This window comes from Pteropus medius, unplaced genomic scaffold (assembly GCF_902729225.1).
Source record: "Pteropus medius unplaced genomic scaffold, Ma_sr-lr_union100, whole genome shotgun sequence".
NCBI classification, from domain to species: Eukaryota; Metazoa; Chordata; class Mammalia; order Chiroptera; family Pteropodidae; genus Pteropus; species Pteropus medius.
This window is the reverse complement of record NW_024344378.1, coordinates 20,292,777-20,310,528: the sequence shown is the minus strand read 5'-3', so window position 1 is coordinate 20,310,528 and position 17,752 is coordinate 20,292,777. Positions and strand designations below refer to the sequence as shown.

General features: G+C 48.1%; 1 protein-coding gene across 12 annotated transcripts in view; it reads left to right on the top strand.

Moving 5' to 3' along the window:
- PAX2 (paired box 2) overlaps positions 1 to 17,752 on the top strand; it is an 89,219-nt gene that overhangs the window by 14,374 nt on the left and 57,093 nt on the right. For 8 of the 12 annotated variants that reach the window (XM_039871477.1, XM_039871481.1, XM_039871469.1 and 5 more), the window contains 2 exons: positions 494 to 662; positions 1,426 to 1,623. In XM_039871477.1, the coding sequence (XP_039727411.1) occupies positions 494 to 662; positions 1,426 to 1,623 (367 nt within the window). The remainder of the gene's footprint in view (positions 1 to 493; positions 663 to 1,425; positions 1,624 to 17,752) is intronic. The other 4 variants (XM_039871470.1, XM_039871472.1, XM_039871480.1 and 1 more) reach the window with 1 other exon arrangement.

The following is a 17,752-nucleotide window of genomic DNA, read 5'->3' as shown; positions in this document are numbered from 1 at the left end:
GACCCATACCCCCCAAAATTACTCGCCTCCAAACGGCGCCCAGCACGCACTGACAACTCCCTCTAGCGTGCGGCTCAGGCGGGATCTCGCTCCGCGCAGGTTCCGTCCTCTGCCTGGCCCTTCTTTTCATCACCTACATTCTTTCCCGCTGGCATTAATTTCTCCTTTGCTGTTTTTTTTCCCCCTTCTCTATTTTCTCTTGCCCTGCGTCTCCATTCCTTCCCTCATTTTATCCCTTGCCTAGCACTGGTCTCACAGCCACGTTATTTCCCAGCCCTCCGCCCAGCGTCTGCCCTTCTTCATCTCTACCTGCCGCGGCTTCCAATCCCCAATCCTCCGCGTTGTGGTCTGAGGGCCATCATTCTCCCGCGACTCCGGGAACGTGCCCCTCCACCCTGCCTGCTTCCTTCGCAAGTCCTGGGCCGCGGACCTTGACTAATGGCCGGTCCCTGCTGTGTGTGGGGTGTTGTGTTTTTTTCTTGTCTCTCCCCAGCAGGGCACGGGGGTGTGAACCAGCTCGGGGGTGTGTTTGTGAACGGCCGGCCCCTGCCCGATGTGGTGAGGCAGCGCATCGTGGAGCTGGCCCACCAGGGTGTGAGGCCCTGCGACATCTCCCGGCAGCTACGGGTCAGCCATGGCTGTGTCAGCAAAATCCTGGGCAGGTGAGGGCCTCGGAGCTGCCCTTGGGAGACACTCTGCCTCTTTCTCCTGCCGGCCCTGGGTCCCCGAGGACTTGACTAAAAGTCGAGGACGCCAGCGGGAGAGGGAGACGCCAGACTCCGGGGTATCTGGAGAGCTGCTCCTTTTGGAGAGGGCGCTCAGGTGGTGGCGGCTGCCTTAGGAGCGAGGGTGGAGCAGGGTCATCCAGCGCCTGCCCAGCTCCCGGGGCCCCGAGGGGAGGCAGCCTGATTCTCGACTTCAGAAAAGGAGGAACGCCTCTTCTAGCAGAATTAATTCGGACTGGGGGATTGGAAGAATAGTATGAGGGGCAAAACCGGGTCCCCAAGAGGAGAAAAATCAGCACTGGGGAGGCGCAAGGAGGGTCTTCGTTCCTACCAGGGCTCTGCGCTCAGTGGGAAAGCGCTGGAGGTGATGCCTCAGTTCTGGTTAGCCTAGAGGCCTGAAAACGCTGTTCCTCCTGCTCTTAAATGAAAGGTCGGGCTTTCACTCCTAGGGGCGCCTATTCCGACTGGCATGCTCGGCAGCCCCAGGCATGGCTGTCTCCCTGGAGGGAGTGCCCTCCTTGTCCTCCCCCTCATGCTCCGCTGGGTCCCTTGTCCTAGCCAAGCGCACTCTGGAAGCCAGCTCAGCCACGCTGGACCTCTTCCTTCCCCCGTGGCTGCCTCAGCGGCCCCAGAGCCTGCATCTCCCCTGTCCCTGCCACCGCTACTTCTCGCTGACTCCGGCCGGCCTTCCCCGGCGCAGGTACTACGAGACTGGCAGCATCAAGCCGGGAGTGATTGGCGGCTCCAAGCCCAAAGTAGCCACGCCCAAAGTGGTGGACAAGATTGCTGAATACAAGCGACAGAACCCAACTATGTTCGCCTGGGAGATCCGGGACCGGCTCCTGGCTGAGGGCATCTGTGACAATGACACAGTGCCCAGCGTCTCTTCTATCAACAGGTGAGCAAGGCACCCTGGGCTTGCAGAACAGGATCCCAGCTCCCAGCTCCTGTCCACTAGGGCACCCCAGCATGTTATCTTGAGATCTTGGTTCTTTCTCCAGCCTCTCTCCTTCCTCCCCACTCCCAGGCCCAAAGTCTTTTGGGCAGGGATAGGGGACCTGGGAGGCAGATAGACAGGCAGACAGGGCTGTCTACAACTTAGGGCTGGGTATTCCCTGCCAGGCTTCTCTCGCCGGCATCCTGGAAATGAATCCAAGTGTTTGTGGTAATTAAGACTCCAAGATTACACACCTCCATATCTAGAGACAATCACAACCCACAGCCGAAGCCTTTAAAATGACCAGTGTCTATTCATCGCCTCCAAACAGACTTCCTTTTCTAAAGGCGTGCTCCTTTCCCCAGGGGCGGCCGCCTATCCTGGCTCGCCCACCCTCCCTGCCAACTCTCACAAAGCTTGCCTCCCCGGAGCCCAGGCCTTGCTAACCAGCTTTGCACAAATTTCCGGCCTACAAGCAGGAGTATCCAGGCCTGCAGAGCAAATGCCAACCACCAGCCAGCAATTGGCAGGAACTAGAGGAGCTGGACAAGAAGAAGGATGCCAGGCAGTGAGGGAGAACTCTGAATTCTGAGGCTGAACCTTAGGAGATGCCTCTAACCATCTGGGGTGCCTATGTCCAGGCCTAAGGGTGCACCAATGACAGGCTCAGGCACAGGTTGAGGATGGGGATGACACAGGCTGAAGTCAGCTTGACATACAGCAGCAGGAGATAGTCTCCCAACCCCCAAGCACTCCAGCATGCCCCCTGAGAGAACACACGTACACACTCCATGTATGTACACTCGACCAGTGTGCAAATGTGTCTATCCGTGGTACGTACAGCACACATAAGCAGCGATTGGATGCAGGAACCCTGGGTAGTTTCAGCATCATAGAACTGTGTAACCTGACATTATTAGAGACCATGTACAAGTTCCAGGTAACCTTGGCCAGCCTTTCAACCCCTGCCCCCCATTTTAAGGCAAATCCCCAAATGAGATGAGGAGTAAGGGTTTCGTACCCTGTTATTCTTTGCACACTTCATAGGCTTGTTATCAGGACAACTAATAATTCAGATGGTGCCTTTTTCTGAACCTGGCATCACGTATCAAGGCTTTTTTTTTTTTTTTAATACTTTGCAAATGATATGGAATTATCCCAAATCATCCTGAAAACAGCAGGTAAAATTAGCTGGTAGAATGTACCTTGGCTAAAGAAGATTCCCTCTGCCATACTCATGCTGTAACGTACTGCGAGGCGACCCCAGAAATTATCCCTATGTGTGCCATCTGTATTAAAATGGTTATTCAGTTATGAACAGGGTAACATAATACTGATCAGCTAATTATACACCCTCCGAAAACCCTCCAGCTCCCTGGGCCTGGCTCAGCTAGGTATTGAAAGCATAGCAGTTTGACATTCAGACACCTTCCAAAGGAGCTGGAGAAAGATACTGGGTGTTTTGGGAGAGGAATGAGAATTTTGCATTTAAAAGCCAGAGGAGGAGGCTGGGGAAGCTTGGGGGGCCGGGGCAAGAGTAGTGGTTAAGGAAGGAAAGGAAACAAAACATGGTTTTCTGAGCCTTCAGGAGATTTAGCCTCTTGGCTGGTTGCTGGTGCTTGAGAGTGATTTAGAACTGAAGTCTTGGGAGAGCAGCTCTCCTGAGGAGCAGTGGTGCTGAGAGTAGGTGCTGGTGTTCTAGAGAACATTCGAGTAAAATGCTGTTGTCGGTGATTGGATTTGCTTTGGAGAAACCCAAGACATGTATGGTTAAGGCATTTTGCTTCTCTTGATGGGTGGATGATCAGAGTAATCAAAGCAGGTCCACGGTGGCAGCACCCCTTGTCCAGCCCCCTGTCTAGCACTCTTTGCCCCTCTCTTCCCAACATATATCCCTCACTAGCTGAAATGGTTTTGAAAGCTGGCTTAGGTAAAAGTTTGGGGATGCTCTCATCTGGAAAAGCTATGGAGAACAGGGGACAGGTGACCCTAGGATGACCTCCAGAGGCTTTGAGGTGTTTCTATCAGAATTGGGAGAAAGTAGAGACGTGAGTCTTGGGTGGAATGAGAGAGTGGGAGAAAGAACAGCCTCAGCTCGACAGCTCTGACAGCTGCAGAATCTGCTCAGCGTGGATCCCTATCACCTGAGTGGCATAGACTCTTCCTTTGGGTATGGAAAAATAGCCACCTGTGGGCAGGCGTTGCTGTAGATGGAGAGAGAGAGGGAAGAGCGGAATGGGGAAGCCACTGACAGCATGGGCAGACAGCCCTGGGTCCATAGTTCGATTTCCCGGTGATTTGCTTTGTCAACAGTCATAGTATTCCCAATTTTGTTTTGGGACAGAATCCTACCATGGTTCATATTTTGGAAAGAATTCTGAGGGCTTCCCAGTGTGCTGCTGAGTCAGGGCTGGAGACATGCATCTGGGGTCCATGCCCTTAGCTTCATCCCTGTAGGTGCTTTTCTCTGAGTGGGGAGGGGTTATGTGAGATGTGTTGTTTCACCTTAAAGCCTGATAAAGTCAGGTGTTTCTGCTGGTAATGTTAGGAAGCTTGTGAATTCTCACTCGCTGTGGGAAGAGCCTAAAGATTTTCCCCAGTGCAGAAAGTGTGGTGCACTGGGGAGTGGGTGGTTCTTGAGTTGAGAGCTTTACCCACATATATTGGGTACTTTATAACCCTTATGAATAAGGGTGTGCTTGTGCCGGTGTTTGGCAAGAAAGGAAGTCTACACATGCTCACCCACCTAAGCCAAATCATGAGGTTTTTCACCTTCTCTTCAAAACAGATGCTGTTGCAGCACTTAAAATATGCTGTTATAGTTATAAACGAAATTGCTTTTCATGCTTTAAAAATGGTTTGGCTTTCTCTGATCCTGTTGTAATAAGGGTTTGGACAGCCAACCTACATTCTCCATTGGCGAATCCTCATAGAAATACCTCTCCAAGCCAACAGAGTAGGTCAGGGAGGCCTCCCACTCCACTCTCACCCCCTAGAGACCACTGTCAAAAATCCAGAGGGTCGACTGGATTGCTTAACATGTGGAATTTATCTGAATCATTCTCAATATTGAGTGACCGATAACTGAGCATGGAGTTGACAGTTCTTCACCTTGTACATTACCTTTGTAGAGGGCAGGTGCTTATAAACAGGTGACTTGAAATTGAAACCTGGTGTGGGAGATGGCCTGCAGGGGGGAAAAGATGGAGAGAGATCTCTGCTCCTGAAAGGGGAAAAGTTACATCCCAGAGCAATTGACTAAGCAGGAAGGATTTTCCTGATTATTTGCCAAAGTCTTCTGATTTGGCTGTTGCTCTGAACAGAGAATAGAGAGCCTTTGAAAGAACAGGCATAAACTCCAGATAGATTTTGGCGTCACTGAAGATCCCTTCAGGGCACTCTCTTGGAATGAGCTGACGAGAAGGCCATCACTCTCTTAACTTTTTCAGCCTGCCCTACGCTCTTTGGGATCAGGGCACTCCTTGCCCTGGATCTTCGGAGTGGACTCTTCCAGAGTCCATTTCTCCCTGATCACCTACAGTCTCTCTTAGCCTATTTGGCTCTAAGTGAGCACATTCATTTTCCAAGAAGGGGTAGCACTGGCTTCAAGAAGGCTGCAGCCCCAGTGCTATTGAAGAATTCATTCACAAATCTTCCTCAGAGCTCTGGCAGTGGGATGACAGTGGTCTACCAACTGTTCACTCAGAGAGCTTTCCAAATAAGCTGGGAGCCACTCTAGCCAAGGGAATGCTGAGGACATGTTCAGGGCTAGGGTCTGTGTCTCCCTTTTTGAATTTCAGGTTCTAGAACATTGCTGGTTTGACTCTTGGACCTGGTGTGACACAAAGCTGGGCCAGAGGGGCAGCATTTTCTGCCACATCTCTATACCCCTGCGGCTGTTTTGTGGTTAGGGCTGTTGGTCTCATGGCAAAGAGCCAAGGCAAGTTGATGCACCAAGAAGATTTCTTCCCACAGAGGAATGTGAGAAATAAGGACAGAGAATTTGCCTTCTGTGGCCCCAGGCCTACGAAACTGGGCTGCAGATAGCAAACGCAGGTGGCATTATCTGTCTGAGAAGTTCTGCTTACTTCTCCCTCCGCAGAGAGGATCTCCTGGTGCTGAGGTCACCCATCATTAGAATAACATGTGAAAGAGGCATGACTGTTGGTCTTATTTCTTAAAATAAGAAATGGAGTTGTCCTCCTGAAAAGCCATTTTTGTTCCCTTGATTATTTTTGACTTCTTGGCCAGCAGTCATATTGGTCTGTTTCTCTGTTAATTGGCTCAGAGTGGGCGTTCAGGCCACAAAATGGCTTTCAGGTGAGACCAATGGCTGGTTGCCCTGAGTTCTTACCTCAGGTGGCAACTATTGGGAAGAGACAGACAGGAGGCGTTGTCCCTCATGAAAGCTCCAGGTGGTTTTTGGAGGCTTATGCAAAGAAGAAAAGAGAGGGAAACCCTTAAACAAACAAACAAACAAATAAATGGTGTCTCAACTATTCTGAGAACTCAATAAAACAATCACATCAAAATGAAGAGGCATAAATCTTGTGTCTGCACAGGTAACCTACTCAATTGCTTTTATTATTGCTCAAGCTGCCTTCATTTATTACCATCCACAGCCTGGGCCAAGGAGGTTGCGTGGAGGGTGGTCTCCAGTGCAATCCTACACCCCGAGAGGCAACAATCAGCCCATACAGCCAGGGATTTCGATGGGAGCTCGGGAAAGGCCCATCTGTCTGCATGAAAACCAATCAATAACTCTGTAACCAGAGCCCTTGTCACAGGGAAATGGACAACACAACAGTTCAATACAGGGGCCACAGGGGGAATTAGCCAAGTGGAGATGGGGCCAGGCAGGAGCAGCCCCAGGAGAAGGGAAATGGGGTGCCTGGAGAAGGGAGTATTGGAAAAGAAGTAGGGTATGGCAGGGGAGGGCATTAGCTCTGTGAGCCTATTGGCACAAGGGGAGAATTACCGTGTAAAGGAGATCCAGGATATGGGAGGCGCAGTTGGGAAGTTGAAGTGGGAGGGAATGGTTGGGAAATGAACTTATTCTGATACACATGGAATCGTGTGGCTGTTTCCGTGATGGTACGTGCTCGTGGACTAGGATATTACAGCTTCTAGAGAAAGATTAGTGATAGTAGTAACTGGTGCAGACGGTGAATTAATGCTGCCCCCAAGAGCCTGCATTCTGAAGAGTGGGCTCCTTATGAGCTCACATGGGATAGGGGTCCTGCTTCCCAGTCTTCTCAGTAGGACTGATAAAGGAACGCCTTAAGCCAGGGCCTCCACTGTCTGCTCCCAGCTTCCTAGATCTTAAGGTCTAGCTACTCTGCAACTATGCTTCGTAATGCTCAGGTCTGTCCTTAGCTCCTCCAGCAACCTGGAGTTGGAAGTTGGAGGTTTTGCAGTAAAAGAAAACTGTGTATGCTGGAAAGAATTTCTTTAAAGCAGTGGTCCCCAACCTTTTTGGCATCAGGGACCGGTGCTCCTATGAGAATCTAATGCCTGATGTTCTGAGGTGGAGCTGAGGCAGTGATGCTAGCGCTGGGGAGTAGCTGCAAATACAGATGAACTTCACTCTGCCTGCTGCTCACCTGCTGTGTGGCCCAGTTCCTAACAGTCCACAGACTGGTACTGGTCCATGGCCCAGGGATTGGGGACCCCTGCTTTAAAAGAGTGCAGTAAAGGGTGCTAACCTGGCCTGCCAATTCCCTGAATTCCTACTGTTTCTTCTTATACACCTTCTTCCCCCCTGCTTAAGCCAGGTGTCCAGAGTTTAGATTCTTGCAAGGGAAGCAGTTACAGGTACAGCTATAACCAGTGCAGCTCACGCAGCCGTGTGCGTAAGTCTAAAGAAAAGAGAAAGGCCCCCGACAGATCTGAGGAGTGGGAAACAGTGTCTCACAACCAATGCCCAAGTAACAAGTGAAATATTAAACAGGTAGGGAATAAATCACCTTGGGTTTATCTGTGCACCACTCAGCTAACTACTGGATTGAGATATTTTCCTTCTGTTGAACAGATTATTTGTTTTGGTGCTGTAAAGGTTCAGCTTGAGTATATTCATGATGGTTTCTAGGTGTAGAGTTCAATATCTCTGGGGCATGTATGCGTGTGTGTGCATATGCATGCATGTGCATGCTTGCACACATACATGCGCGCACGCACCAACCTGTATCTGCTCGTCGGTGAAAGGTTTCTGAGGCCAAGAGGTGGAAAGGAAGGCCTACAGAATGTGACCTGCTGTCACAGACAAAGGCTGGACACTTTGTCCTTGGGCCTATCAGGTCAATCAGTGAGGCAGTCATTGGACCATTACAGGGCTGGGCCAGAGATTCATTTTAGAATTTTGGCAAAGTGGGACCAAAATTTCCCTTTTTTCTTTTTCCACTGTAACACTCCATAGTCCAGTTAGCCCCAAATTAGAGGGACTTGGCTACAGTAATGCCACTTTTGTGTTGGGAAGCTATGTGATCGGCTGTCCATCTTCACTTCAAAACTTGAGTCCCAGCCCAGTTGGCAGGACTAGTTAGGGACCAACTGCATAAGCAGCCAAAGAGAAGTTTTTCTCAATGGGTCTTCTTCCTGCAGAGTTGTGGTGCCGTGACTCTCCAAGGGGTGCAGGTTCCTGCAGCAGCAAGCATGATAGAAGCACTGGGCAGAACTCTTCTAAGGGCCGGGCCCCAGTTCCAGCCTCCAAATCCATCCCCAATAGTCCTGGTGCCAGGCAAATAAGGAAGAAACTATGTGAGAGAAACGTAGCTGGAACTGGAGAAGGCTTGGCAACTAGGCGGGGCATGATGGCAGACACAGGGGCCTCCTGGGGAGGGCTGGACAGGGCTGTGCATGGGGGATGCGTTGGGGGTGTGGGAAACAGGAGGAGAATGATCTGGCACTGGAGAAGAAAAGGCAAGGCCCTGTGTAGAGCTGGGAACTCTCAGGGAAGAGAGGAAGCTGTGTATGAGGGAGGTCGGGAGACAGGAGAAGTCATAGAATCAGGTTTTCCTTGTAGTTCTTCCTCAATGACCACAAAAATAACTGTTTTTTTTTTTTGGTTTTTGAGAGATAATACGGTAAGAAGATATATTTTGTGGGGTTTTTGTGTGTGTGTGTGTACGCACACAAGAGAGAAACAGAGTCATTGGCATTCTAGACAGGTTAGGTTTATCGTAGGATTGTGGGGGAGGAAAGTAGTGCCCCAAAGTCCAGACTGGTGAGATATGTTTTAGTGAGGGGCAGCAATGGAAATGCCTCATGTGGCTGGAGGGGTCACTAACACAGATGCCTCCAGGAGACACTCAACAGGGAAGGTCGGTGGGAGTGGGTGCAGGAGTTGAGACTGAGGTGGTAAGAACTGGACAAACAGGAGCTGGAGTGAGCAGGCCCGACCTCGAGGCAGTAAGATTTGTTTCTTAAAAATTCTACTGGCCCAATAAAATACATTTTCAGGCCTGATTCAGTTCATGGGCCAGCAGTATGCAGTCACTGGTCTATGTAACTGGATATAACTTACCCTCCTTCAGACCAGACAGTAACCTCAGTGCAGCTGCAAGGGAGCATGACATTTCCTGAGGCCCTCAGTCCGGAAGCCCCTGAGTAAGAGACGTGGGGAAGATTGTCCTTTCTCTAGCTAGGGGAGGAGAGGTTGAAATGCAGGTGGAAAAGAGAGGACAAGAGGAAGAGCGAGGACTAGAAGAGCGAGGAAGGAGGCGATGAAGCTGAGAGGGACGTGGCAGAGGTCTCGGAGCTGGCTCAGCCTGGACAGGTGTGTTTGGGAATGGTGCTTATCTGCGAGTGCAGAACAGCGGACGACAGAAGCTTGAAAAGGGGAATTGGATCTACGTATCTGAGCCAAGGGCCTTTGGTAGCCTTGCAAGGTCTTGGAGGTGGTTGGAGCCAGCTAGAGCTCTGGGCAGTTGGTAGAACAGGCTGAGAGGGATTGAGAGGGCTCAAAGGTGGCAAAGGAGAAAACAAGAGGCCACCCAGGGTAGAAAAAGGTGGTGGAGCAAAGGAAATGGCATGGGGTGGGGAACAGAGTCAGAGGACCTGGAGCTCACAGACGCTAGTACCAGGCAGCACACCGCAAGGCAGGCTGGCAGTGGCTGTGGGACTGCAGGGTACGGTTACTCCAGCCTGATACCCTGGCAGAAGGGACGGTGGGAGGCAGGCCAAGAGGAAAGGAAGTCCCTGCTTCTTGCGTGTTCCAGATCAGAGCTCCCTCCACCAGAGAGCCTCTGGCCACTTTGCTCTGACTTCCTCCTCTGCCTGCCTTCAGGCCTGCCCAAGCGTCTCTGCAGTGAGCTCCCACTGCAGCCATCCAGGAACAGAGGAAGCCAGAGGACATGACCGACAGGTCCTGGCAAGAGGAGAAAGGCTGTGAGACAAGGCAGCAGGCTGGAAGGGGAAGTAGACCCACCTTGTAGGCACAGTAAGGTCAATAAATCAGAGAGAGGAAGGACTTAGAGGACTGGGAGAGAGGAAAGGAGGGCAGGAAAGAGGATCAACAGTGGCCCCAGAGCTTGAGCAAATGGGATTGAGCATTGGGGGCAGCTTCTCCTGGTCCTGATACTCCCTCTTGGTCTCAGGGTCTTTGTTGGGCTAGTGAAGGAAGCTGAAGGAAACCAGGATCCTTGTGGGTGGGATTCGGCCTGGCAGGCCACAGAGATGGTCAGGGAGGAGGCCCTCATTCTGCCCCTATCCTGTGACTTTTCATCCTGATTCTATAGGGCAAGATGGTGCCTGCCGTGTGTGTCGTACCAAGCGAAGCTGGTGATTATGTGTTGGGGCCTCTGTGTGGCTCTGTTTTGGAGTGTGTGGGCTTGTGGTATCTAGCTGAGCCTGACATTTGTGCCCTGGGAAGCTGTCTAAATGGCCCTGGCATTCCAGGGAGACCTTAAAAGGAGTCAGTCCTGTCGAACAAGGAGCTGGTTGGTTCACTATTTAGAGGGCTTCTGGCTGAAGGGATTGTTTGGTCCTAGAATGAAAGTGTCTGCCATTACCTGGATGGCTTGCCTGTTTGGGGTGTTAGCAAATGTAATCCGGAGAGCACTGAGTTGAATGGACCGTAGATGTCCTGCTGGGTTAATGAGTGGGGGTCCTGTCAAGTACACAGAGCCTCCTGACACATTTAGTTTGTGTGCACGTACATATGCATTTGCTGTGCTAGAGGCAAGGGCATGAAGTGGTGTGTGATGCTAGGGTAGTGACTGTGTGTAACATGCTACTAGGAAAACTGGTAATAGCTGCTTGGTTCGTGTCTGCTGAAGTCTTCAAAGGGAGTGTGCATTTAGGAAGGGACATAGACCAAGCTATTTATCTCCTTTTATCACCTGCAGAGAGGATATCCCCCTCCCATCCCTTACCCTTTCCTTCTCTCCTCCTCCTCCTCGTCATCATCACTCAGGTTAGCTGGTTTGGGTTAGGAGGCCAATCTCAGTAGACTCTAATTGAAGACTGAAGAGAATTTGATAAGATAAGGAAGGCCATGTTCCTCTGGGGACTGATAGAGGTTTCATGTTCCCCCACTCCACTCTGCTTCCCTAAGGAGCTGACACCAGGGCAGGCGGCCTTCCCACTAACTGTGACTGTCTGGCCTCTGGGAGAGAAAAGGAGGTACTCCCCAGAGTCGAGGCTTGGGTTGCTTTCTTAGTCACCATGAGCCTGGGAGGGACAGTCTAACAGAGCCCTGGACAAGAGAGGGAAAAGAGTAAAGAGAGATGTCTGGAGACAGGGGAGAAGTGAGAGCCAGATGAGGCTGACACCAACTGACCCAAGCTAAAGCCACCTTTTTGGCCAAAGAAATGCACTAGGTGTGTGCGTTAGGAAGAGGGTCTCTTTTTATTAGGAAAGAGGCTCTGAAGTCTTTTAGCTCATCTGCTGGGCTGAGCACTCAGCTGTTTGCAGAGAGTATAGCCCTGGTTCAAGTTCGGCTCCTCCTAGAAACAGTGTTCACCTCACCCTTATGCCCCCTGCCCTTGCACCCCTGCACGTACACATATGCCTCTTCCCCTACCCTTACTTCCCTTGAACTTGACTCTGAGGACCAGCTAATTTCTGGCCCCAGGGAGACAGCCTGGAGGGCAGTGTAGACTCCTTAGGAGATGACTTCTCAGAGTGGGTGTGAAAAAAAGTTGAGAGAAATTTATTTCATGGCCAATGGCTGCTTAGAAAAGATGATTCCAGCATCCGAATGTGATAAATGTTAACTGAGCATTAATCGCATTAAAGAGGGCCCTATAAACTTTTCATTTCTAATTAAATTCATCCAGTGATGCTGCCCAAGCGAGTACTCTGGGCCTTTGTTTATGTGGAAAATTAAAATGCAAATACAATGGGATTTATTTCCAGGAGTAGAGTGATAGGCTAGCCCCTCTGGCTACTGGTCTCCAGGCCTGTCAGGCCAGGTAACTGCTTCTTTGGAGGTGCTGTCCCCCTTGGGACGCATTCTGGTGTGAAGAGAGAGGCCAGAGTTCAAGGTCAAATGGAGTGAGAAATGAGAAGGTGTGGAAAGAATTGAAGAGGAGGACAAAAGGCAATAGACGATCTAGAAATATAGGAAGGCATTGTCTTGTTTTCCTACCCTCCAACTCACACTTCTAGGAGAAATCCCCCAAAACCCTGCTTGTAAATAATGTCATTACAGCCTCCTCTGCAGCCCTGGGATGAAGAATGTGTGGGAGAGAGATTTTTGGTAGAAGTAGCCCTGCCGGGCATATGTGGGCCTGCTCTTAAAAGAACTGAGTGGTCATCAGCAGGGAGGGCCCAGGGCCTGCATTTATCTCCGGCAGTTTGAGGGTCGGCTGCCGCCACATCGTGGTTTCACTGGGCTCTTCCTGCTAGTGCCAAGTGGCATTGACGCAGGGCAGTGGAGCATAGTGGCACAAACTAAGGACGCTGTGCATGCACGCCCACACGCACACAGCCTTCTCGCACATAGGGAGAGCCAACCTCTCATAAGAATAAACAAACATCCCTTGCAAAGAGTCCTTTAGTGCCATGATTCCTTTGATAAAAGCGATAACCCTAAGCACTATTGAATGGAACGATCTAAATTTCCTATTTACTAAAACATAAATTAAGTCGAGAAAACCTGGATAAGAAAAATCATTTGACTATATCAGTAGAGATACTGAAAGAGTAGTATGCTGCTCTATGGATAAGGAATTGTAAATAGCATTAAAAAGTAGAGAGGGAAAGAAAATGGAAGTAGGAGAGATGATAAAAGGCAGCATACTAAATTACGAATAGTACATATACAAAGGCATAAACCAGATTTACGCCAAGCTTTGCAAAATCTACAGCTTTGACTGTCGATACATAGAGATACTAAGTGCACAGGCACGAAGGTGTCCAGGGAGTAAATGAGGCCGTGTCAGTATGAAGAGGGTGGATTGGCCACAACGTGGGCTCTCTGTGCCAGACGCTGATCCATCAGCTCCGTCGTGCAGAGATCTGATTGTGTCTGGTTCTGCAGATCATCAAGGATACAGACTTATAAGGTTTTTAAAGGTCTTTAAGCACATGAGTCTCTTGTGAGCTGGATCCATGTTCTAATGGATCTCCAAGGCAGCAGCCTATTCCCAGAATGGAGTCTGCTTGACTAGCTTTGTTGAATAGCTGCTGTCCCTGTCCTCTTTAGTCTGTTTTGTTCTGGGTTATTCTTTTTCTCTGTAGTGTTCACTTATGTCTTATGGAAATCTATGAGCACTTGCTGACAAACAGGTTAATGATAGTGGCAACTCCCAAACATCTGGATGAAAACCAAAACCTTTAGTTAATCATCTATAGCAGTTGTCGATATGATGCCAAGTATTCGGTGATTTAGAGACATCTACGTAATTGATTGAATTTCTTAGTTTTTATCCAGGCACATCATCGACACTCATTTTCATTTCATTGGTGTTTCATTTCATTGGGAAACACCTGTTTTCAGAGGAAAATATTCTAGGAAAACAAAGTGTTGTGGTTAGAAAGCATCTTTGATGCATTTGAGTCTCATTTCTGATTTGAAGGGAGGCTGAGCTTGGCCTGAAAGTCTAGTGGAGAGCTGGGCCTTAGAGCATTTCGTATTTGAAAAGGCCCAGCTGATGGACACTTTCCCCTGGAAGTTGGTTGGGAGGACGAATCATTTTGTCCAAATTAGCTTAAGCTGTCTGTTAGGCCTGGCTTCCATAGAAAAATCCACTTTGCCATCTTAAAGGAGAATATTGTGGGTTTTAGTAGACATGGTCTTTTATTCACTTATTCTTTTATTCATCCATTCAGAAAACCTTTGCTAAACACCTACTATGTGCCAGGCAAGTCACATAAACCTATGTGGCATAGGAAATGTAAGAAAGTGGGCTCTGGGAAGAGATTGCCAGAATTTGAATCTAGCTCCCCCACTCACTGTCTGCGTGGTTAGAGGTAAATCTCATATTGACTCTGGACCTCAGTTTCCTCACTCATCTATAGCTCTCTCATAGGTTCTCGTGTGAGTTAGTACACATTAACCTGCTTAGAATTGCCTCTGGCAGGTATCAAGTGCTCAATAGTGTTAGTTATTATTATGGCAATAATAATCATCAAACGTATATTTCTTGTTATGTGTCTACGTCAATGTTTGTGAGTTCTGGCTTATATGTGCATAAACATTGAAATCTTTTAAATAAAAATGCTTGAGGAGCCAAAAGGATATTCTGTGTGCAGAACTGTATATCATGAATGCCAGTGAGAAGTGAGGTCCACGATGAGCCCAGCTGGATTTAGGAAGGGGGCTTGCTCTGTGTGCGTCCAGAAAAAAACAATAACTCTATGATTCAGTTATCTGACCGTTGAACAAAATTAGTCATATAATTGCCCTCTTTGTCTACTTTGGAGAGTCCCGTCGTGTGTGTGTGTGTGTGTGTGTGTGTGTGTGAGAGAGAGAGATAGAGAGACAGAGAGACAGAGAGACAGAGAGAGACAGAGAGAAATTTGTGTAGGTGCACATTTCTTTTCTGAAGTGAGCCTACGATTGCTTGAGGAGTTGAATGTTGGCATTTTCTGGGTTTCACGGCATTTTCCTGTGTTGTGCTGCTTTGCATTTTGTAGGTTTTTTAAAAAGATAAAGTGAAACGGTAATGGAAAAAAAAAATCTTTATTTGACAGGTTTCAAGGGCTCCCCTGATTCTTAAATGTCATAGAGAAAAAGAGAAGGGGGAAACAGGAAGGGGTGGAAAGAGGAGCGAAAATAGAGATAAGATAAAGTATGAAGAAAGAGAAGGGAAGAAGTAAGCAAATATTTGACAAATTCAACCAAATTTGTCTGCTATTCCCACATATTTGTATATCCCAAGAAAGTATGGGAAGTTGATCATCATTACAGTTATTTCCATTGCTGTGGGCTAAAGATTTTAGGAAAAAAATTGGGGAGAAAAAGTTTACTTTGGGTTTCCTGTCTTTAGTGCAATGGCTCACAGTAACTGGACAACTGCAAATTCTCCTATTTACTCTGTGCCCAAAAAGAGCAAAGATGAAAATCAAAGTTTCCCAGACTCATGATGATGTGTTCTAGTTCCCTATCTTTATGAGAAAGCTCATGGAATAAGGCTGAGACCCCAAATTCTCCCTGCCCCCTTTGGCCTATCTAGGTAACCAAGTTCAGCTCAATGGACTTCTGTAAGATTCACATCCAAATGCCTTCACATTCACTTATCTGATTCCTTTTTTTATCCCTCCCTTAGTTCTCAAATTTAACACCTAGATTCCACTATTCCTCATTTACACCTATTAGTTGGTAAAGGTCCTGATTTTTTAGTTGATTTAGTGATTTAGTGATTTAGAAAATAAATATTTTAAATGAGCTAAATTTGACTCTTGAGAATTCAATCATCCTTAAAAAATTTTTATGAGTGTAAATATATAAAGGCCAACATCTTCCTTTCTCCCTATTTATCATACAAGGCTGGGTGCAGCCCTCTGTATGGAGATGGGCAGTGGTCAACTCTATCAACTCCCATCCCTCCACTGTCTAAATGGACCAGAAACCAAGAAGAGAACAACCCTCTGCCCCACCCCGCCTACTGCCCCTATCTGACTGTAGTTATTGTACGTCTATGCTTAAATTACACAAACGCCTTGATTCATCCTCGGGTTTCATGTACATTAGCACACATGTGTACATGTTTGTACATATACATAGGCCAATCTTATGGATGCTTTACTTGGTAAATCCTTATATTCATAATGATAATAGCTAACTGCTTACTTTAGTAGGAATTGTTTTAAGCATGTTGCATGTATTAATTGATTTGGGCTTCATAAACAACTCCATAGGACGTTATAGGATTATTTATAGATGAGGAGTACAGAGAAGTTAAATAACTTGCTCCGGTCACAGGTTAAGTAGCAGAACTAGGATTTGAACCCATGTAGTACTGGCTCGGAAACCCATGTGATTATCCAGTACTCCCTACTTCATATTAACTTTTGACCAAGGGAAGTACAAGCATGTATAATCTCTTGGGGAGCTCTGTATGTTTTGCAGTCTCATGCCCAGCGATATATTCATACATTTATTTACAAGCTCAGAACAGAGATTCTGTGCCCTAGTAGAAAGTCGTGCCTACTACATGTTCCTGCACTCTTCCATGGTGTATGTGTGTGGCTCAGTGAGTGCTGAGCCACATCATCTGGAGATACTGGGAAGGAATAAGATGCCGATAGCCAGAGCTACAGAGTGGAGAGAACTAGGGATTCTTGGAACTAGAGTTCATGTTGTTATTTCCATTGAAATAAAGAAGTTTTCTCCCATTCATCCCCCTCTAGCCCCATCAGAGATCTAGACTCTTGACAGGCATAGCGTTTGGCCTAGGGGCTTAATCCTCTCAGTTAGGCAGATACAGGGAGGGTGACACCAGGCCCTTTCTCAGTGGGGTAAGGTCAGAACTGTTCTGTCGAGCAGGGGAGGTTTGTTCCAAGAGGAATAGAACTGTGCATTTGGTCATATTAAGAAGAGATTTATTTTGCATTTCTAGAATCTTCCTTTTGGAAAGGAGCAGTGCAAATAACTAAGCCAGAGTAAGCTAAAAAGAAAAAAAAAAGCTTAAAGATGAGCCCCCTTCACCCACAACCATACTGAGAAAGCAACTACTGAATTATACACCACCACCCAGATCCAACATCATTACTCAACCCACATCACGAAGGAGACACCCATTGACCTAATCTACGAGATGTACATTATAGGAGAAAGAAAAAAGATGCTGATATGATCACTGCACACAATAATTCAAAGCAGAAACATGGACATTGCCATCAAACAATACTCAAATTCTTCCAACTCAGTGTTACACAAAGTGCAGTCACCTCAATATAATACCACAAAATGTCAGTAACAAACCTTAAGCCAGATGCTGGAGGAATGCATCAACACAATGCAATACACAGTAACAAAACACAATTCCAACTCTCCATGCCACAGGCACACCCATACACAAAGGCTGAAATCATGAGGCTACCTAAGTGGCACTGGTCACACAGAGAGAGAGAGAGAGCCAGCAATGTAACACCCAACCCTTCTGTGCACCCAGCAGAAAATGGTCACAGCCCCGGCCTCCCCAAAACCAGTGCTCTCCTGATCTAGCACAGCCTGGCAGAAAGCAGTGCCATCTTCTTTCTCTAGCAGGTGGATATATCCAGACCATCACCTCCAATATGGCCTCTGGGCTCTCGTTGCTAGTAAGAGAGTAAACTGTCCCCTGAGCCCGCTTCCCGAGATCCGACAAATCAGCTTTGTCCTGGTTGAGGTTTAATGAGACTTTGCTGTTACTGAAAATGACAGAGCTCCAGGGATGGAAGGAAAGGCGGGGGTGGGCTAGGAGGGGGCTTGCCAAGCTGGGTGCAGGAATTCCCCTTCCTCCACCAAGCCCTGCCTTCTGTGGTCATTCCAGAGCTGAAGCCCTCTTGCTGGGTGTTCACTGAGTATCGATTCAGTCTGCAAGCAATTTTAATATTTCTTCAGGGACTTTCCAGCAACAGCACAAGTCATTAATTCACCCTCCCAAATTGCTTATTCAATAGCAGGAACATGGCTCCTGAATAAAGTCCTAGAATTTATGTG